The sequence below is a fragment of the Kryptolebias marmoratus genome, linkage group LG11 (assembly GCF_001649575.2).
Source record: "Kryptolebias marmoratus isolate JLee-2015 linkage group LG11, ASM164957v2, whole genome shotgun sequence".
NCBI lineage: Eukaryota > Metazoa > Chordata > Actinopteri > Cyprinodontiformes > Rivulidae > Kryptolebias > Kryptolebias marmoratus.
In genome coordinates, this window is record NC_051440.1 from 7331170 (window position 1) to 7354509 (window position 23340).

At 38.5% G+C, this 23340-nt stretch overlaps 1 protein-coding gene across 4 annotated transcripts in view; it reads left to right on the forward strand.

Annotated features, from left to right (window-relative positions):
• peak1 (pseudopodium-enriched atypical kinase 1) overlaps positions 1–23340 on the forward strand; it is a 110491-nt gene that overhangs the window by 76136 nt on the left and 11015 nt on the right. For all 4 annotated transcript variants that reach the window (XM_017430004.3, XM_017430005.3, XM_037978117.1 and 1 more), the window contains 2 exons: positions 6928–10459; positions 17464–17693. In XM_017430004.3, coding sequence (XP_017285493.1) covers positions 7059–10459; positions 17464–17693 — 3631 coding nt within the window. In that variant the 5' untranslated portion in view covers positions 6928–7058. The remainder of the gene's footprint in view (positions 1–6927; positions 10460–17463; positions 17694–23340) is intronic.

The following is a 23340-nucleotide window of genomic DNA, read 5'->3' on the forward strand; positions in this document are numbered from 1 at the left end:
AACCAATTTAGGTTAGAGACTGTGGCTGAGAATCTAACCCAGTAGGTTTGATGCTCCAGCGAAGGTCTGGTCTCAGCTGAAGGCTTAAGTAGTAGCAGTTCTCATTAGCTGGATCTGGATCACCTGTGAAGGGAAAGGCTGGAGGAGCCGCCCCAAGGCGGGGCTAAAACTCCAGATCCCTACATTTGGTTTTTGTACTCGTTCACTGATGATCATTAATTGGGACACTATAGTGTCTCATACCTTTTTTTATCCTCTTTTAAATACTGATATTTGTTCCTCAGAAGTTTTGCATTGTTCATAGCTGCTTCAAAACAGGATTAACAGACTTTGAGGATGCTTGTGCTCTAGCTTCAACAAATGGGCGAAGCTTTATAATTTTTTTTCTTGAAGTAATTTCAGATTCATTACAGCTCCAAAGTTTTTACAGAACTAATGTCACACTTCTGACTGCTGAAATGGTCTGCCAACGCAAGTTTCCTTATCTCTTGAAAATTGATTGTTTCAGTGATCTTGTACAAAAGTTGTTCTCCCGAGTGATAGAAATTGGATGTTGTTTTACTCTAAACTTTGCACTTAGCATTAAATCTCCCTTTCTGGATGCTTGTGGCTTCTGCTGTTCTTGATGTCATATCACACAGATTTTGAGTCCACACAAATGCAAAAGAACCAAGAACTCACTTTCTGTGTAGACTGAAGGTGAATCACAACAGAAAATTTTAGATGAGAGTTAGATTTGTTCAATCACATCTACAACATTCTGCATTTTGATTCCATTTTTTTTGTCCAATTTCGCAGTTTTATTTACATTTTCCATAGAAGTCTTTGTCAGAAACAGCTTTATTTACCTCATATTGACCTTTCGTCAACTGAAGTTGTTTTAAATCCAAAAAAGAACTTGTGAAACCTGTGTGAACTTGACTCTTTGCACACTTCTCACACTTACCTCTCAGATTGTAGTAGAACTGTTGAATATTAATTTGACTTCTTAAACTACTTTTTCATTTTCATAGTTACACTCTGGAGGTATGTTTTATGCATCTCCTCAGTGCAGCTTTCAGTAAACAAAGTTAGAACCCACCAGTCGCTCCTCAGAAGTTATTTTTATCCCAGTACAAATCAGGGGCTAACTTGTTGGGCCCGTGGGGCTTGTGCCTCGGTGGTAGTAGCACCGAGCAGCAGGTGTTGTGTGATATTTCCTCTGCTGCATAAACAGACAGCGTTTGCTGCAATCAGATCAGGAGCAGATGGTCACAAATTGTTGTCCAACATTGAATCTCATATGAACAGTATCCTGAACATTCGCAGCCAAAAAAAAAGAATAAGACTGAAACAAAAACAGTTTCTTTTTTTTCCTTTTGACTGCTTTTGTTTTTATTGAGGGAAGGTTTTGTTGGGTTTTGTGGTGTTTGTCATTCCTGTGACTAGTTTGTTGTTTACAGATTTTTGTCACACAGAGAAAACCACAAGAAGCACAAAAGAATTTCTGAGATGTTTGTGGGTAAATTGAATTAAAACTTGTACCTCCGCTTCCACTGAAAAGAAGTATGTTGGCATGGATGTGTGTGTGTGTGTGTGTGGGTGTGTGTGTGCATGTTTGATGTTGTGCATGGCAGCAATGACAGTTGTCTTTATGCATTTCTTGGCCTATTTACAAATCAGAATCCATGTCAGCATAGACAGGAACACACCACCTCCTGCTTCCACTGAACAAAAGAAAAATGTCTTTTAGACGACTCAGATAGCTACATAAATTTGTAAAGGACTTTCTGCATGGGGCAATAATACCAACATTTTATTTATTCTCATAAAAAGTAAACTTATTGTTTATCGTTTCAGCTTTTGGCCAGATTAAAGTCTATTTAGAGACAAGATAACTGGTTTATTAACAAAAAAAATACAGATTATTTTGTTAAAACAGTAAAAAATTATTTACCTAGCACCGATTTTATGGACTGCAGCTTTAAAACAAGAGATAAAAGATTTGTACTGATATTTTAACAGTTTATTTAACCGATGGCTGTGAAACAGGTTATTTATTATACTTAGTAGTTTCAATCGCCTGTTGTCATAAGCTGTACACTATTACACCATATTTGACTGTATTCTGCGTGTTCTGATGGACCACAGTACTTCATAAGCACAATATTCTGAGAAAGTATGCTAATTTAATATGGATGACTGAACAAGAAACATCTATCCTTTTATGGCAACCAGAGCATTCATTACATCCCAGTTTATTTTAAGCTTTCTGGATGTTGTTAAAAGAATAATTTGGGATACCGATTCTTTAGTTTTGTGGAAAATTATGTATTATTTATTGGATCAATGTAAAAGTCTAGTGAGAAATGATTTATGTTGAGACATAAAATTAAAATAAATAAAATCACAGAAATAGTTAAAATTAGCTCCAACTTTGAAAAGGTTGAAATTTAAAACTGCTTTAAGTTTTCTGAAGGCTGTATAAACTTTATAGCAATTGTACCATTGATGAGTTACACCAAAGTCTTGCAAATTGGAAATGGTTGCTGACTCATTTGTTTTCACAATATTGATTTGACAAGGAAAAAGATACAAATGTGAGGTAATTATTGCATGTAATTCAGGTGACTTTAACAGTGTTAATTAGTGCAGAAGTGGAATTGGACTCCAAAATCAATTTGTGATTAGACTGGACAGGATGTCTTCGGAGCTTGTATCCAGTGCAGTACATAATTAGCAGCCCACCCTTACAGATACACTCTCTCATGCAGACAGTAATGACTACTATCCAGCCAGATGGTGGTCTTCCCACCTGGAATAATTTGGTATTCAGCACTTTTTTTAAATTTTTTTCCTGTGGTTCAAATGCTGTCAGCCATCACGGCTAATTGTTGGCCATTTCAATTAGCCACATGGAAAGTTGATGAGCTGCTTACTGATTGTAGAGTAGATTGTAGAAATGAACGGAATTTTATAATCATTTTTTACAACTGAGAGACCATCAGTGATAACATCTTTAAAATAAATATCACTAATTATTACAATAAAATTTGGTTAGTGGAGACATTAACACAGATCAATGTAGTGCAGGTTATACACAGGTTTATGGAGTATTACATCTTATTTAGCTGGGATTTCTACTACTGGTTGCTTTCAGAAACTTGATGACACCAAATCCTACTTCTGATAAGCAACAGAAGATATCTAATATTTTTGGATCATCTAAATACTTTATCACAGAGTACACTTACATCAATGATGTTTATCCTCACTTGTAATGCACCAACATGGCACTGATACCAAATACACAAAACTGAAATGACACAAATCTTTTACATAAGTTGCATTTACATTATTGTATATATGACTAAATTGATATTGTATACTGAACTTCATTGACAACACATACACATTATATATTAGTATTTTTCTATTGTTCCCATCCACTCCCTTTTTGTTTAATATAATACAGTTTGAAATTGAATTTTATGGCAAGACACATATATTTCTAATAGAAAACCATGGCAGGAGGACTTTCAGACTATTAGGCCTCTTTAAGGCTCATCACTTCACATAAAGTGAATTAATCCCCTGTGTGACAAATTCATTTTGCCTTTTCCAGAATTACAAATGACATCTTGTATTTTAAATTTGCTTGTGAAAATTTAAATTCTTGCACTATTTACACAGAAATATTGTATTTTATTATCTATATTTTTCTGCTGACTTTAATAAGTGATTTAGTTTAGTTTCTCTGAGTTCCACACTCAAGCAGTGTGTGGTTTAGTCTTCTTAACAGTGACTATGACTCAACAGAAATATGGTATACTGCAGTGATTGTCATCAGACACCCCACATGTCTACAGTAGATCCAATAATATATTAATAATAAATAATAATAAATTAATAAATGTCAGTAGTACCAACTTACTGTGGCCAGGAGAGACGCCAAAAGCCAATACATCATCTTGTTTTCTGTTTTGTTTTGTTTTTTTACAGTTTACAGTATTTCCACGCATAATTTTAGTTGCACAATAACTCAAAAATAGTCTATATTTTGGCTGATGACCACAAGCTGGAACCCTTATCTTACAAGAAACATAAGCAGAGTCAGAAATGTTTTCATGCTGAAACAAAGATGGTTACGCAAAGAGCTTTTGCTTGTTTGACATAGGTTTCCGCTGTCTGGATTATAAATATTACTTCCACTGTCAGTTGTGTGAACTCAAAATACTGCACTACAACGTTAAGAAGGGATTTTCATAACTGCCCAATTCAAAACTGGCGTCCCCAATTAGATTATCCAGTAGCATGTCAGTTACCACGTGGTAGTACTTTTATATTTTTAGCTTAATAGGGAACTGGAAGATAACCAGATATTGCTTTTTTGTGGATGTACTTGTATATCAGCATCCTCTATGGAGGACTGGAAATGTGAAATGAAGAAGAAAAGAACAGTTGCTGGTAAAAACAAAAATGACCCTGGCACTTGTTGAATTTTTTATATTTGCAGATTTCCAGAAATGAGATCAGAAATACGATTACAAAACAGAAGAAGGAAAATCTTAGAAAACCCTCTTGAGTTGCCCTACATAATTCTAGCCTGCTGCTTTGATGTTCGTAAACACATTAAAATAATTTTATTGAATTCTAATTGTTTCATTTTGCAGTTTTTACTCCTTTCAGAGAAGGAATGATAGGGTAACGAAAAAACAGTCTGTGCTCACGTAGGTCTAATTTAGATTTTCTTTTTCTTCTTTTGTTCCATATTATCAGTGCATCAATGTCACTAAAGCATGCCTTGTGTTTCTCTTAGCGGTAAATTATTTAGATGTATTTTTTCCACAGCTGTACACTTCACAGTGGTGCAAAACAAAGACTTAAATCTGTTTTCTTGTATTTGAAGAAGCAAAAGACTCAAAAGTTGACAATAATTTGAGTTCTATGATGTTCTATAATATTTCTGACATGCTAAACCTCTCATGGACTAGATTTTGACTTGGGTTTCACCTTTTCAAGTCGTCCACTAAAGTGTGCAGTGCTTACATGTCAGAACCATGACAGCTATTAAATGTTACTATTTGAATGATAGTTACCGTTTCCTGTAAGGATGCAGGAGCAGGATAGATCTTCTCCCACCCTTTACTGTTTAGTCAGCAAAGTTTCACTCTGGAGTTCCTGCTTCATTGTGTCTGGTTCTGGGTGGGTTTCTTTTTCTTTTTTTTTAATAATAACATCTGTCTGCACAGGATTTGACACACCTGACTCCAAGCATGATTCACACACATCCAAATTAAAAGTTTAGTTCACACTCGAAAGCACAAAATAGTCACAAATCTTGCTGCAAAAAAATAATACCAGAAACCTCAACTTTGTTATGCTTTCCATAGAAAACTGTTAGGTCTGATTTTTTTAAACAGCGTGTTTAACTAGTTCACATTTATATTAAGCCTTTTAAGAAGCAATTATGAACTGTGTGTGTTCATCAGTTGGTTGTATGAAAGTTTTAATTTTTATTTTTTTACTACATTTGTGTATATGGGAAATAATCATATTAATTTTTTCAATATTTATGTTTTGTTGTAATATTTTCAGTTGTAATGAACTGAAAATGATTAAAAGAGTAATTACAGTTTGAGTTAGCATTGGAAACACGTACACTTTTAATCTTGTAAACTATTCATCTGTTAATCATTATTCAAGAAACTGAACTCTCATGTTAGGCGCAGCCTCTTTTCCTACTTTTTGCTCTTGTGGTAACATTCCATTCTTCTTACCCACATGATCTTTATTTTATTTATTCATTTATGTTTAATGATTTCTACTTAAGCTTGTGTTTTTGTCCTTGAAGAAGCCGAGTACAGCAGGCGAGTTGTTGAAATGATCCAAGAACCAGTTATGTAACGTAGCATGCTTTTAATTGGTTGAGTACCACACCACTAACAGTATTATCCATCGTTTTGTCATGATTCTGGTATTTGAGAACTCCTTGTAATTAGTTCTGTGGAAGTAGGCTGGACACTGGACGAAGCAAATTTAAATGGTAATGGTTTTCTTTGCTTTTTTACCCCCATTAGATCCCTGATTTGCACCGAAGTGGGGCTTAAACCAATGTAAACCAAAGATATCTGCATAGATGATTAATCCTGCCTTTAAACTGTCAAAAATATATATTGTTGATAAATGATGCAATCATGTTTTTCCAGAACATTTAGCTGTATTTTCTTTGGTGTGAAGATGCATTTTATAGGTTTTGATTTTATGTCCAGTTTGTATTTGGTCAAAATCACAATTACGGCTTTATTCTTGTACTAAACAACATTGCCTGAAAAATAAACAAGATGTTAGTATGTGAGAACTCAGCTGAGCTCCTTGTGGTTTTTATTTTTTTTTTTGTCTGTGTGGTGTTTAATAAGATGTTTGACTTTGAAGTTTTGGTTCAGGGACAAAGTCAGTGATTTTGATCTCATCTAATCCTGGCTGAAACAGCTATCAGCAAGCCTGGACAGATATTTAGAAATAAAGTCTCTCAGTCCTTCTGCTGTCCTTTTTTAGACTTACAGGACTATTGGTGGGTTAGAAGACCAATTGATTACTGCTCCTCAAGATGGATTAGCTTTGTGAAGGGAAAGTTTGCCACCTAATGGAGACATCAGAGCACTGCCTTCATAGTTCATCCTTTCTCACCATCAGATATTAACTCCATCTCTCTTTTTTTCTCTTATATAATGCCTTTACATTATGAACGATATAAGTGTGGTAGTATTGTGTGATCATATGTGTTTAAGATAAATGTTTTTATCATACAAAGACATAACTATTGTCTTCCAAGGCTGAACTGTTTACATGTATTGTGGATGTTATTTTTCCCAAAACAACCAAATTAATGTTTTCAATTAAAATGAAATCTAATATGTTTGTATTCTCCCCTGTTCTCTTTTTCAGGTCCACTTTCTGCCACATTTGAGGGTTGAATCGTGTTCATCATTGTTCTGCAGTCCTTTCCTGTCCATTGTCGCTTCATGGAGAGCTTTCCTGTGCACTGACCTGACTGGCTGCCCTCTGAACCAGCAGTCATGTCAGCCTGCAGCACCTTCACTGAACATGTGTGGAAACCAGGCGAGTGCAAGAACTGCTTTAAACCTAAGAGTCTGCACTGTCTGGGTCAGAGTGTTGGGGGGAAGCCTTCCTCAGAACAAAGGTCACCGTCAAATCAGCAACAGATTACACCTCCAGCTGGGAACCGAGCTAACTCTAACCTTACAACAAACATCCAGAGGGGTGGAAGTGGATCTGCACGCTCAGGACATGTCCGTCCACCAGTGGCTAAGAAGCCAACCATTGCTGTTAAGCCCACTATGATGTTGCCTTGCTCTTCTGCTGGACTGGATTCAGATGGCAATTTGCAGCAACAAACAAATATAATAGAACAAGGTAAAGATTCAGCCTTTACTGTCTGGAATCGCAATGGACTGAACTGTAAGAGGCCCAGTGGACCCAGCAACAACAATGAAGGAGAAGATGGTAGTGAGGAAATCGAAGGTTATGGACAGCTTAGCCCAAGGACGCCCAGTGGAAATAATAACAACAGTGGATTGGCCGATGTCCTCAAGGAGATTGCTGGTTTGGGCCCTGACTCAACCCCACCTTTACCTGAGTCCAAGGATGTATTTTGGGGGCGAATCAGTAGTTCGTATCGAAAGTCCTTAGAAAGAGGCCTACCAGCATCCAGCTGTCTGGCAATGGGAAGCAGCAGTAGTAGTGGTGGTGCTGCTCAAAAGCGAGTGTCCCTTAGTGACAGTACTAAGATCATCAGCACAGAAGGTGGGCGCTACTGCTACCCAGAATTTTCCAGTGAAGATGATGATGAGGAAGATGAAGACGAGGAGGAAGAGACTGAGAAGGATGAAGATGATGAGGATGAGGATGATGAGGATCATGAGAGTTGGGAGGAAAGCGATGAAGAGTTACTGGCTATGGAGATACGTATGCGCGGCCAACCACGATTTGCAAATTTTCGTGCTGCCACACTGTCTCCTGTACCATTTGCTGCTGGAAAAAAATGGAATACTGTGCCACTTCGGAACCGCTCACTTCAGAGAATTTGTGCAGTGGACTATGATGATAGTTTTGATGAAATCTTGAATGGATACCCCACAGTTGATTCCAGTGGCAGTCTTCTTCCCTTTGGTCCTCGTGATACACAAGGCAGTGCTTTCCTGTCAAATTCAGAGTCTACTACTTCTCCTGAGTCATCGTCATCGCTACAAGAAGATTCTCGAACAACGTCCAGCAGTGGGAGCAGTGCCCATTGTGCCCTTAAAAATGGTTTGCATTCACCCATATCTTGTAAAGCACCTGTCCCATGTATATCTCCCCAAAACAAGGAGTCTGTCAACAGAGTATTAAGTCCACTCAGGGTGGCTGAAACACACAAAGCTGTCCTGGCCATAAGATTAGAAGAACAGGATGGCAGGGAAGGCATGCCAATGCCTCAAGCCCTTCCTGGTCAACCAGTCACTATAAGTTTTAGTCCCACAGAAGAACAAGCTAAACCATACCGTGTTGTAAACCTAGAAAAATCCCTCATATGTAAGCCCTACACCGTGGTAGATGTTTCAGCATCCATGGCCAATAAGGATGAACAAATACCAGATTCTTTGCCACAACCCAAAAATCTTTCAAAGCCCTCCAGTCCTACATCATTTTGTAGCACTCCTTTAGGCCAGCCTCTATCTCCAATGTCCCCTATTTCTCCATCTTCCCCATTAAGACCAACATCACCTTCATCTATTGCTCAGTCAGGTATTCCACGAAAGAAACCAGGCACTGTACGCTACCAAGAAGTGTGGACATCAAGTACAAGTCCTCGCCAAAAAATACCTAAAGTGGATCTAGGGATCGGGAGCCCTCCTGGTGCTTCTGTCACTGCTCAGTTCTGCAGTCATAAGTCAGCCCCAACTTCTCCCATTGCAGGGTTGTCTTCCTCTCGAACTGTACCTGTAAAATCCCCCAACTTGTCAGAGATCAAGTTTAACAGCTTTAATAATGCGGGCATGCCTCCTTTTCCCATTATTATTCGAGATGAGCCAGCTTATGCCCGCAGCTCCAAGAATGCGGTCAAGGTACCAATTGTTATCAATCCAAGTGCATACGACAATCTTGCTGTGTACAAGAGCTTCTTGGGACTCCATGGGGAACAGTCACAAACAAAAGGGGCAGGTAGTAGGGTTACCAGCCATACCTATGAAGAAATTGGATCCTCTGAGAGTGTTCATTCCTCCTCAACAGAGAAAACTCTCTCTGGGAGGGGAACATCAGAGCGAACTTCATTTGAGGAGATGAAATTTCCTCTTGAACCAGTACCAAAAGCATTAAATTTGTTATCTAAAACCACTACAGGTACTAGCACTGTAACAAGCACTGTAATGAGCTCTGCACCTGGGGCCTTTTTTCCCACTACATCAACAAATTCCTCTGCCAATCTTGCCATTACTGCAAATCTCACTAAAGCTAGTCCTGTTAGTAATGCTGTTCAACATACTTACTGGACAGCTGGAGATGATACTTCCTGGAAAGATGATGATAAAAGCTCAACTTTATCTTCTGGGACAGTTATAAGTCATAGAGAGGAAGCTAGTGCTGTACTATCACAGATTGTGGCCTCTATCCAGCCTCCTCAGTCTCCCCCAGAGTCACCCTCAGCACAAACCAAGACTTTTAGTTCTGAAGAGCTGTATTCACTCCCACCTGATGCCATAAAGGAGACCCTTAATCGACCCAAGTCTCTCTTTTCCAGCACTGATGGTTGTCTTTCTAAGCCAAAAAAAGAAAACTTCTCTAAGGTTTTGTCTAAATCCCAAAGTGCCTCGGCTGCTGTCCCACTTTACAGCCCCCGATCAGAACCCAGTGCCCCCTACCCTCCTCCAAGATCCACATCCTCCCCATACCATGCTTCTAACATACTTCAAAGACATTTCAGTAACTGGACAAAAAGCTCTGCCTCAAATTCCCCTGTACGACCGAGTGAAGGTGAAGCAAGTCCTGGTGGAGAAGGAAGACGTACGTCAACTGAAAGTTCCAAACCTAAACGGTGGATCTCCTTTAGGAGCTTTTTTCGTCGGCGGAAAGATGACGATGAGCAGAAAGAGAAGGCAGAGAAAGACAAGGAGAAGGGTAAGCTGGTTGGCCTTGATGGGACAGTCATTCATGTTCTTCCACCACCACCTGTGCAGCCTCAACACTGGTTTACAGAGGCCAAACCTGAGGATCCCACTCAGAAGCCTACCATTATTTTCACCTACAAACCTGACACTCACAGCAGCCCTGGAGATGGGGAAGGAGAGCTACGTGTAGAGCAGTGCAAAGAAACTGATCTACAAGCACTGGATGAAAGCAAGGACCATAGACCTTTGAGCCCAGGGCAAACACAGTCCTCAGAAACCACCGGAGGAGACGTCATCAGCAAAAACCACAGGTATTTCTAAGTTTCACTCACTCTGCTGTTTATTAACAGATAACTACAAAAATGAGGATGTTTGTATTAGATACTTAACCCTCTTAGGCTCAAATTAAGTTTTAGTAACAGGAAAAATCAGATATTTGGGGAAATTATCATCTGAGTAAAATAAGGCTCATAAAATATGAATGTAGAGTAATTAGGTATATGCAATTCGCTGTTGCAAATCTGCAACGCCTGCCTTGAGAGGGTTAAAAAATCAAAGGCAAATGTAGGTCCAGTGTTTTTATGCTCAGATGTTATCAGAAAACAAAATACTGATAAACTAAAACTAAGTTGTAAAGAATTGCGGCTTAAAATTAAGATATTTAACCTCAAAAGTGGCAAAGTTGTTGGTTTTCTTTTTCTTTCTAACATCTTCCACGTCACAGAATTTTGAGGTGTTGGATTTGAAACACATCTGCTTCTCTACATTCCCAGCTGACTACAGGACCTGCACTGCCTTTACAAACTCTCCTGTAATATTGTCTCTTACCTTAGCTTACTGTGCAACCCTGCTTTTGTTTTACTCAAGCTGTGTCTGAGCTTTAAACAAGGCTGTCTTACTAGCATTAATCTGTCTTGCCTAATCTGTTCCTGTGTTCTTTGATAACGTGTTTTTAAATCTGATGTTTCTATGTCTGGAGGGAATGTTTTTGTTGTGTGACTACTTGTAGTTGACTGACACCTATGACTGTATCAGATACACTGAATTTGTGGCTTTTCTACTTCAGAAGTAAGGTTGGAAAGCTGTTACAACTCCATTCTTTTCAGTGTTTTTTTTTTGTCCTGTTGATTACTATAAGTGCCTTTACTCTGCATTGCATTACATTAATCAGTTAAATGTATTCAACAAAGGGTCAGAGAAACAACCAAACGCTGTATTTAAAGCATGTCCAATCACAAACATGCACACATATCCATCCTGTCAATGTATACAAATGTAGGGATAAAAGAAAGACATAGGGAAAGAGCTTGTACTATAAGGAAGGAAGAGATATATTTTACATAAAGCTGTTATATGTTGCTGTGTTAAAGTTAATAATAGGATTTTAAATTTAACAACTTATCATATTGGGTTGTATGTGCCTCTTGAATCACGCTTCAAACTAAACTTACATGTTGTTGCTGTCGGGCACGAAACCTTGCATCTCCATTTTTCATCATTTTCATGTTTTTGCATAAATCAACTTTATTGATAACCCTTCCCATCTGTCTGTGGTTTTATGGGCGGCTAACCAATCAAAAGTGTTCAAAAGAGCTTGTGAACTTCTGAACACACTGTTAATTGAAAAGAAAGATTTTTGGGGGGGTTGTTTTGGGTTTTCTTCTATTTCTTACTTGTTGAAAAATTGTGATTTTGGAGATACAAGATTTCTGCCTAACAGAAACAATATTTAAATTTACATTTTTGGTGTTTACTGGTATGTTGGATGCTACCAACCCTGGAAAACTGAGGTTGTGCAACAACTAACGCCTATGATGCGGTTCAGATTCGGCATCCTGCAGCAGTTCACAAGTTCACGTTATTAGAGTTAGCCCTTTTCAAAACTTGTACAACCTACTATTTTCTTTACATTCTTTTTACTCTGCCCCTTTTTTTCACATAAATCAACCAATGTTTTCTGGGTTGTTTTTATTTGCTGCTCGTCCCTTTTCTTTGCGTCTTTAATTTAGCACTCCCAGTACATGCTTTCCTTTAAGCCTGAAGCTTTGGGAACTCTTAAATATTTTACTCCTCTGTACTGTCAAGAGGTCGGCCTCATTCTGTCTCTTTTCAAACTTTTCTGTAACCCTCCCCCTGCCTTCTACCTTTAACTGATGTTCTGCTGCCTTTCTTCCTGAAGTTTCTGTCTTCTCTCTCACTTCATAACAAGTGGTACAAAATTCAGATGTGGACTCATTTTGCTAGTTGTATCAGATGTTTGGTTAAGGCTGAAAACAAGTTTATTGGGGTGAGCTTCTTCTGGACTGAAAGTTCAAACAGGTTACACAGAAACGAATATCAATGAGCAGAGCACTGATTAGCTGTGGCATTTAAAGCCAGTTTTCTGCAAGGTTTTTTTTGTTTGTTTGTTTTTGCAAGTAGAGCAGGAACACACTGCACTTGTGAAATAATAAGTGCTGAAATAATTGGTCCTTATTTGTGCCTAATGTAGCATACTCAAGGTAAAACAAATCTGTTTTTATGAATACACTGCTTTAAGTGCTTGTCTTTTTGCATTCATAATGTCAGACTGAACACTTCTGTTATTTTATTTAATTTAATTCACATTCAAGTATTTGCCATGCTTTTTAACATTATTATTTTTTCACTATCCAGTAAGAAAAGAAAATGGAAAAACTGTTTAAAACTTTTGAAAAATTAGAGCACGAGTCCACATAAATCAGGAACGAACACGAGTCCCTAACATGTTCATTTGGCGTGTTTGTATTTATTATTGAATTGTTTATTTAATGTTGGGGTTATTGGCATAAGGTTTTGAGTTTATCTGAAAACTTTGTCCTTGACAAATTCTTTTACTTGTGTAGAAGGAAGAAGAGGGAGGGAAGAAAGCCCAGTGCATGCCTCCCCATGTTTTAGTTACAGATATTAAAGGATTATTAACAGCTAGTCTTGACTACTGACTGTTCAAGTCTCAGTTTAGAATTTTGGTTAATAGTTTTCATCAGTTTAGAGTATATCAGTACCTCATTTTCCTCATCTAACTGAATGAATATTCACTGACATCAGTAAATGGTGATATTGTATAATCTATGAAACTAAATGACACAAATCAGCTACGGTCCTAACATTTTAATGACTTTCTGTGAGCCTGAACGGATTAGTGATACATACTTTTAAGCTGCTACTCAGGTAAGGTCATTCTAAAAAAACACTGCTTTTATTTGCAAACAAGGGGTTAACTCGGCAGGTCTTTTTTCCTTTACTTAAAGCAGTTTTATTGGTGAACAGTGGGCGTGTCCTTTGGGCTGGCCAACACACACATTACCTTAGACAGGTAAGAGCTTTCAAAGAGGGAGAAGCACACGGAGGCCAGTAAAGATCACTTGCAGGAAAACAGCATTTTGTGCCTTACAGCAAGCCACCTCATACCACTTGTAGACCGATCGACCTAGAATGTGATTTCTCCTGCCTTGTATTCAACCTGTTCAGATGGGAAGCTGTGTGAGTCAGTACAGTGGGTAAGAACTGAGCCCTTGTCTTTTACGCACCTCTGTAGCCTGTGACCGCCTTAGTCACATGCTGTAATGTTGACTTAGCGGGCAGAAAGGAGGTTTTAAGGTAAAGTGCTTCGGACATTTTCAGCATGGATCTGAGAAAAAGTGAAACGCACTGAGGCTGCTTTGTGCTGTCTGAACAAGTCAGGTCCTGACACTGAAGCGTGAAGCAGCTATAAAGGTATTTATTGTGTCAAAGACTTCCTAAGATGTGCATCCAAGTTTTGTTCAGACAGGACTAGTTGGTGGGAACTGTTTTCTTTGTGATTCGGTGCGCTTTCAGGCAGTGTTGTGACTAATTGTTCTTTGTTGAATCAATGTTGCTTGTTTTCTGAAATAAAGAAGAGATAAAAAAAGAGTTAACTTTTCAATAGTAATGAAATATGAGAATAATATACACTTTTATAGAGTTTCCTTTTTAGTATTAGTTTTCATATCCTGTCTTCATGGACTTCCAACTTGTTTCTTTTGTATTATTTATTTAATTATCTCACATTATTCTGGTCATGTGTCTGTTTATTGCTGGCACTTCCTAAAATTCTGCACTGTGTTCGGTTCTGTGGAAGAGACACGGGTGGTTTATGGCCTGCACAGGCCGTAAACATGTTAGAGCTGGTGTTTTTCTCAGAAACACTATCCAGGGATAGACGAACACATGGGCTGAGCTCCCCGAAGTGCTACAAAACAGAAAAGGACAATAATAGGATTAAAATTATTATTCATGAAAGCTGTTGGAGGAACAGAGAATTTGAATTCTTCAAGGATGGAAAGTTTATACTTCTAAAAGGATAACTATCTTTTGTCTTAACACATTCTTACTGTCTACTTATAGACATTCCTCAAATTATCTTTTAAATGTTTCCCCATGTTATTTAAATTATTCTTTTTTTTATATAAATCTAAGAAAACAAGGGTTTAATACTGGATTTTACACTCTTAGATGATACAGAGTTAAGTACAGGTACAGTCGTTACAAGAGCTCTAGATTTGAATAAAAATTCACCACAGTATTGTGAACAACATACTTTATGAGCAATGTCTCTCTTGAGCTGTACTTTTAGGGACTTTTTTGTTTTCTGATCATAACTCTCATTAGGGACATGTGTAAGCCTTATTACAGTCACAGGAAATGACACATCTGAATCAAGACATTATTGCTAATGAGCTGTAATTGTACATGACATGTGGGTGTTACACAAACTGAACTTTTTGTGAGCTTTTACTCATTTTTTTATAAGATATGACTGACAAAGACGTTTCTGGAAGTGCCAGATTAAGGCAACAATTCGACACCACAATAAAGTCTACATTTTGGAACAGTTGCAGGTACATGGGCAAACGCTTGTACATGTAGGTCATATAAACTGTTTTTAGTACAGTGGGGTTAAAGTCTGCAGACGGTTAAATTGTCACCTAACCTGACGGGCCGCAGCACAGGTGGCGTGAAGCTGTAATATCTTAAAGAGGTCACATTAAAAGGCCATAGCTAAACAGTAATCAAATCAGGGGTCAGCAAACTGGAGTTTATTATTTACTCTGAGGTAAACTAAGCCACAGATTACTTGATGTATAATAAGTGTAAATCATAGAGATAAAGGCAGAAATGTACTGGAGATAGACCCCAGGCCTAGCATTCAAACTCTGTTCTAAATTTAGGGTTATTTGACAGGTAGGATTTTTTTCCTGGAATTGCTTCAATAATTATTGTGTGATGAACCCGCATGTAGAAACACGGAGAGTAGACAGAGTAGAGAGGGATGAAATGTGGCCTTCATGTTCTCCAGCAGTTTAGGCCTTTAACAGTATAACAGTATATAAGGTCTGCTTTCACACTGTAGGCAAATGTTTTTTGTTGATTTTTTAATGACAGTCTGAACATGACAAATCCAATTTGTTTTAATCGACCCAGGTCACTTTCATATGCAGTACTAAATCGCATTGTTGCATTTCATCTGACTTTTACGTCACTGAAGTCCAGGTATGAGGATCAATTCAAATACCAACATTATTGACACCAACGTCATGCAGTTTAAAACTCGAAACTTCACACGTCTTCAGCTACAGAATAGAAGTCCAGTACACCGACATGTGAATCTGATGTTGGTGTCAGATCGTATCGATACTAGCATGTAGGGATTGATCATCATTCCCATTCCAAAAGTGCAATTCTGCGCTGGGAAGCAGCAAGATCAAATGTAAACACTGGACAAAACAAGCATGGCAGTTAATAATTTGTTACCTCTGACTGCTCAACAACATGCTAACATGTTTAGCATCCATATTTACCTCTGTAATCACGGCGTGCTGCATGTGGCGTCACATCATCTTCTGTGCATTCAGGCCACTTTAGGTCCTTACTGTTCACACTGGAGTCTGATGACGGTCACATTTAAATTATAATGTGAACGACTATGCAAAAAAAAATCTGATCTGAGCAAAAAAATCGTAATTGAGCATTAAGATCTGCAGTGGGAATCTGCTGTGTCAGGGATGGCTTAGAAAACTCAAGCCATCCCCTAACTATAGGATTTATCAAAAAGGAAAGCCTAGTCTTAAAAATAGACAGGGTGTCAGCCACACGGACAGAAACTAGGAGTTGGTGCCATAATTGAAGAGCCTGGAAACTGAAAGATCTGCCTCCTGTTCTACTTTTAGAAACTCTAGGAACCATAAGTAAACCTGCAGTCTGAGAGCGAAGTGTTCTGTTAGGAAAATAAGGAACAATAAGAACTTTAATGTAAGATGGAGTGTGGCTGTTGAGAACTATGTATGTTAGAAGTAAGATTTAATTTCTATTCTGAATTTTACAAGGAGTCGATGCAGACTAGCTAAAATAAGAAAAATATGACCTATTCTAAAAATAATTCCAGTAAATTTACAGCTGTTAAGAAACCACATTTTAAATATCTATTTATACCCAAAGTAACTGATGGGATAAGAGTATTTAGAGCAGTTACTATGGGGCAAATGAATTAGTCTCCTCAGCATCCTCAGGACATTGACACGGAGACTGGAGTTCTCCTCAGTTTGTGCTCCCACAGCGATAACACACTGAAACACCCTCTAGCTGTAAGACGTGACCCACATCTCCAGCAGAAACACTTCAGTCACCGTCAGTTTATTGCCTCCTGTTGTCAAAGGACACATCGCATGTTCAGTGGCTGCAAGTCACTCTGAAAAGCACCGCAGGAGCGGATTTGCGGCAGATTTGGTTAAGTGTATCTCGCCTTTTTGTAAATTTGTCAAATCATAGCTGAGGACTGTCACATCATGCTTCCAAACACACAGGATCACCACACTCTACTGTGACCTGCTTTGCCTCCTTCTTCCACTTTCCCTCACGTTTTGAGTGTGTTACCTTTAAAAACACATCACACACTCACAAACATGCTTAGAACTGTGCAATCTCCACTCCATCACTTGTTGAGATTGAGTGCGTGTTGAAATGTACTCATAAAAGATCAGAACATAACCAAATATTTTGCATGACAGATTACACTTCACTAAAGCAAACTGTTTATCATTTAGCAACACTATTGTTTTCATAGTACAGCTCACAAATTTTATTCCATACATTTTATGACTTTTTCTTTTATTTTTTTTAGATGGAATCTTTGTGCAAAGCAGAATAATAAGCTACCAAAAGATCACGAAAAAAAAAGTTATTAGAAACAAGTAAAATCACACAGAATCAAGAGAGGAAGTATGCCACGATGCAGAGCTAAAATAGCCATGCTGGGTTTTTTTTGTCTCATGTGCAGCCAGGTACCAGCGAGCAGCGCCAGGAATCAGGGAGAGTTGCCCACTGTCATCCCTCTGCCTGCCAAAGTGAATCTGGGGCTGGTGTTCGGGGACGGCGAGGATGGCCATGCCAACCGGGTTGCCATACCGGCTTCAGCCAGCGAGGGCAGCGCTAGCCTCGGAGAGCCCGAGGAGGACGGGAACCACTCTCTGGCCTCCAGCCAGTGCAGCGCGACCTACAGCAACCTGGGTAAGAAAAGCCCATTCAAGACAAAAAAATGGTGTCTTAAAGTTTCAATAAGCTGACTTTTACACACTGTTAGTCAGTGTCTCTGTCACAAAATCAAAATGCTTCTATGGTTTAAATAAGGTGGTTTTGTCAAACAGAAAATAATGAAATAATTTTTCTTTTTTTTGTACGTGTACCTTTAAGCATAATTAACCAGCAGATGGGCATAACAACAAGTTCTCAACTGCTCAGTTTGTGCAGTTCTTAGTTACGTGACTTTTCTCCAGCATCAGCACACTTCCTTATGTGACAGACTCGTAATTTATTCCCTCCTAAAACAACTGGAGCTGCAAATCTCAACACTTCTTGTCATCCGCATTCTGCTTCCCAGAATAACTTGAAATATGTTATGTCAGCTGCAGGTGGAAAATCTTTGCCCTGAAGCTAGCGCTTCTGTCCCTGTTGGCACTATCATCAAAACTCGTGTCCCTCCTTAAACTATGCAAGTTCACAGGAATGAACTTGCAGAAATGGGCATTTGATTGTAGATCGCTTACATGAACATACTTTTATCTTTGTTGATTTCTTGTGTCTCCCATTGCTGTCTGGTTTTCCTGAAAACCCTGTTTGAGAAAGTTGAGGACTTTTGGAAAATGACTACATTTTATGCTACATTTCTGCTTTTCTAAACAAATTACTCCTGAACTCATATTTTTGTATTCATATCTTAGTATTCTTTAAACATATTTATTAAAAGTAGAATAGTTATGGTAAGATTTCAAACTTTTAGCAGCTATTTACACTTGGGGTGGAGAGGTATTATAATAAAATAAAAATGAGCAAACAGAGATTTATTACAACTAGCTGACCAGTTTTTTTAATTTATTAACTTATTTTTTATATTACAGCACCTAATGGTGAAGTTGTTTCCCAACAATGCTTTTCCAGTCTGTGTGCTTTTTTTTTGGCACAACACCTACTGCCTATGCTCCCCCACCCCAAAACAAAAAGAAAAAGCAAAAAAAAAGTAAATTAGAATGAGGATCTGCTACTGTAGTTTATTCTGAAAGGATTATAAAGTGAAAACCATGCTCATGGGTGAGCTCAGCTTCACTGCCAGAATATGTGCATCCCCCCCACACGTTTTGCGAGTCCAGCCCTCCCATTCGTGGGGAATACTCACGATCTGCCCCTTTGTGTTCTACATAGACTCGATTTTTCTTTGAATATTTATAAAACTGGTGGGGGGGAATTTAAATAGTCAATGGAAAAAAAAAAAAGTACTGACAAATTCTAGATTTTTTGCTAAAAAACGCCCATCCTTAATAGCGTCTCTTCCAATTTCTGTTAATATTCTGTAATTTGACACCTTAGGGCAGGGGTGTCAAACTCCAGGCCTTGAGGGCCGCGGTCCTGGGAGTTTTAGGTGTTTCTGCTCCAACACACCTGATTCAAATGGTTTAATTACCTCCTCACCAAATCATCCAGTTCTCCAGGAGCATGGCAACAAGTCATCCATTTAAAGCAGGTGTTTGAAAGCAAGAACACATTTAAAACTCGCAGGGTAGTGGCCCTCGAGGACCAGGATTGGATACCCCTGCCTTAGGGGGTCGTGTGGATCATATAAAACTTGCAAACACGGTTAACAGATGACACTGGTTACCGAACAAAACATCAAACTAGATTTTATTGTGTGGTTCCTCTATGACTTATATGGGAAAAGAATTCCACCTACGACTTCACAACCAACCGCAGTGTTGCTGCATGTATTACTGCCCTCGCTCGAGTATAATCTGACACTAATTATACGCTTACTTTGTTCTCTGATGGATCCTGATTGTCTGCTCTGACACGGCAATATAAAAAGCTGGATGTAATGAAAGGTATTATTTCCCATCAGGTGGCCTTTTTAGCTGTGAAAGAAAGAAGCCTGTAAATAATTGAGAGGTGGTATGAACATTTTATTTAATGGTTCTTAATTCTGACACACTGTTCACCTGTTTTTTGTATTCCTCCAATGTGCTGTCATAATTATAAAACTTACCAGCTTGGGTTTTATCTGCAGGTTTTGTCAGTACCTCAGTGTTGCGAGTTGGCGCTGCTGCAGCAGGGAGTGGGACAGAGGTAGCACTTCTGTCAGCTGGTGGTGGCCACTTTTTAAAAAAAACAAAAAATGAAGCTCTGAAATGAGTGGGAAAGTATAATCAAGTGGTGTGAGGAGAAAAATAGAAGCACAAAGTGATAAAAGTGTGGGTTTGGGGAGCAGATGTATTGAGGAGGTGCTTCTCTTTATGCAGGTTTTTGTTTTTGAGTTAAATGACTCACCAGGGTTCAAATATTTCTTTGTTTTTCTGCGTTACTTGCTAATGAAGCCTTTTTTTTAAAGAGTGTGCTTTTAAACTGCAGGATTTATAAAGCTTAGAATGTGCACTTTGCAGTGTGGGTAGATGTGTTGAAATTGTATTAAATCACTCCCCGGTTGGCGTATGATGAGCTGCCTAGAGCCTATTTTTACTTTTCCACATTCTGCTAATGAGGGACGAGATAGGAGAGAGCGCCTCTCTGTAGGTCTGATAACAAACTAACAAACATCGCAGGGTGATGTGCATCACATTTGCTTGGCAGCGGAGAGACGAGATGCGCAGCATGTCGGGATTTGATTTGACAAATTGACTCGCGCTCGTTCTCCCTGCTGCTTTTTAACGTTCCCTCTTCACACGGACACGAGCGTCTCTCTATCTCTCTCTCTCTCTCTCTCGTCCGCTCGTGTGCATGAACTTCTGTTTTAATCAGAGCATCAGGCAGGAGGAGGCAGAGCACTCGCTGCCTCTCTCAGTCAGAAACCTTCAGTGTTGAGCCTGCCTGTTGGCAACCAGCGACTCCTCTCAGACTCTCAGAGATGAAGAGCTTTTCACTCTGCCTCCCAGCTCAGCTGCTGCAGCACGCTTAACAAAAACTTTAAGGCATTAGTGGAATTAAGGTATGCTTGATTTACTTTTTTTTTTTATCTCCTTGTATTCATCTGATTCTCTGCTCATCGTGTTGTCTCCTGCTCAGTTTCACCACCAGTGGCCACCCACTATCTGCTTCATTCTTACCCTCATTTTTTGTTCTTTTACTTCTCTTTTCGTTGCAGTGTCAGAGTTAGTTTTGTCACATTCTTCATCTCTTTTCCAAAATACACGTCTATGTTGAAATTTCTTTTTTTGTATCCCTTGCAGTTTATGGGGAGATGAAACCAGAAAATAGACATCAGTAACCACGAGGAATGTGTTTGTGACAGTATATTTTTGCATTAGCCATAAATTATTGCGCAGGAATGTCGCTGGTTGGAATTTATTTTGACATCTATACTGAGAAATTGAGATTATACAGCAAAAAGATTAAGATTAATCTGAACTTGGATTTTGTACAGTGACATCAGCAAAATAACATGCAGTCCCCTAACAGGTTGATGGAAAGGATTAAAAAATTAGAAAAATTACAGTCAATGTGCATAACAACATTCTCAAACTCTGATTAAGTAAAGTAAACCTAGTTAGTTCAATTAAAGCCAACTGGACTTTTTTTTACTTTAAAACAAACCAAATCATGTAAAGGTTTAGTATTCCTTGAAGGACTGTATATCACCCGCTGCTTTTTATGCCAAAGTTATAGACTATGGTTATCTTATGATAAGAAAAATTATGGCCAGACCTTATAAATGATAATTTGTGCAATCTCATGTAAGATCTCAGGAGATGTTAGCTCTCAAAGTATGCATTGAGGATCACTCTCAACTACTACCACAGCAATTTTTAGCTCCGTATCTGTAAAACTGAGTTAGAGCTGTTTGTGTTTGCTGAGGTTGAATTTGGTTGACTTAAAATGTTAGATTTGTAGATGTGGACCCAACAACTGCTTTCTGAGAGCATCATTAGAATTTGTCCAGTTGTTCATCAGATATTTTGCTAACAGACAAGCAGTGTTGCCAGCAGTTAATGGCAAAGTTTTAAGCAGAGCTGTTGTGCAATGTGTAGCTCAGAATGTGTGTCGTGAATGACTTTCAGCTACTACCACATCAAATTTTGTGTCATTATTACCTGCAAAATTAGCTGAGTTATACATCATTTTTGTATTTCCAACAGTCAGATGGTTGTGGCAGCCATCTTGAATTTGGTCGACTTCAAAAGTTAATTAGTTGTAGACCTACATCCAGGTATTACTTACGGAAAGTTTGGTTAAAATCCATCCAGTGCTTGATTTTAAATTTGACTTGAAATGAGTTTGTTAGATTATTTAATGTAACAAAGTGAGTTATGTAATTCAGTTAAGTCTCAGTGCTGCAACAGAAGATCCGTATGACTGGACGAGGGAGATGTCTGCCTCCTTGGATGGATTACAGCAGATTGGTCGAGGAACACATTAAATATGTTCATTTCCAGGGAGGATTACCGGGACTCATTTACTTCATCCTGAATGCCCTGCCTTAAAGCTTTCACTACATCCTTAAGACGATGGCAGCATGACCTCCACGTGAGGAGTTACTCATCCTGTTTTAACTAGAATTTGCAATCAGTAGAGTTTTGTAAGCAGAAATGGTTTGTTCAAACATGTGCCTTCAGCACAGTGGTGGGATGAGTAAATCTGCCCAGGAAGAGACTTTCCTAGACATGATCTTCTTATACAGAAGCCTCACAGAAATATCTTCCAACAGACCCGGGTGTTCCCTGGTGAGTTAAAGCAGCACTGATGGTTGTCTGTGACCTTATGAACCCACGTAGTTTATTCTTTCTATTCCTGTCATGCAAAAGGCACAACCTCTTTGCTCATTTCATTTTGTCAGATATTTGTCTCTGACTCATCTGGTTCTGTGCTCCCCGACAACAAAAGGTTCAAGAAGTCTAATAAACTCCTAAACCCTTTAATTTCCCCGCACAAACATTTTAGACATTTAGGGCACATCAAGCCCTGGATAAATTGGTTCTCCGTGATCCCTCTTTCAGCTTTGCTGCAGAGCAGAACTGCAGACTGAGGCAGGCAGCCGGATGGTTTGAGAAACAACTTATTCCAAGCTGTCCTGCTTTCTGGTTCAGTTTTCTTTTTTTTTTTCATGGTCGCCACTTCCCTTACGTGCCAAAGCACACTTCCATAGTCAGGTTCTCATCTTCACAAGCCATTGAACTCAGTAAAAAGAATCAAGTAACTCTGTAATGGCTGTAAGGAAGAGAAATCTTTGAATGGGCAATCCTTAAGCTTATATAACTTTTGGCATCATTATTTTTCAATGTTGCTTTGTCTTTGTAAATCTTTAACTTTGCAGACCAGTTACTCAGAACATGTCTTGTTGAAAAGTTCCCTTCAGACCTATAAGACTCTTAAGTTATTTCCTATCTTTAATTAAGGAAAGGTTGAGATGTTTTGAACAAACAAAAGATTGAAAGATTCCCAACAATGACAATAAGTCTAAGCATGTATAAATAAAAAAAGGGATTTAATCTGCTGAAAATAAATGTGGAGTAAATATGTAACGTTTTCCTTTAAAGTGTAGTGCAATAAAAGAATCTAACATTTAATTTAAAAGGTTTGTGTTAAGGCTGCGTTAACTAATGCGGTTTTACTTGTTGGGTCACCATGAATTACGTTGTTTATAATGTCAACACATTTCATGCTTTTTTTATTTCCAGGA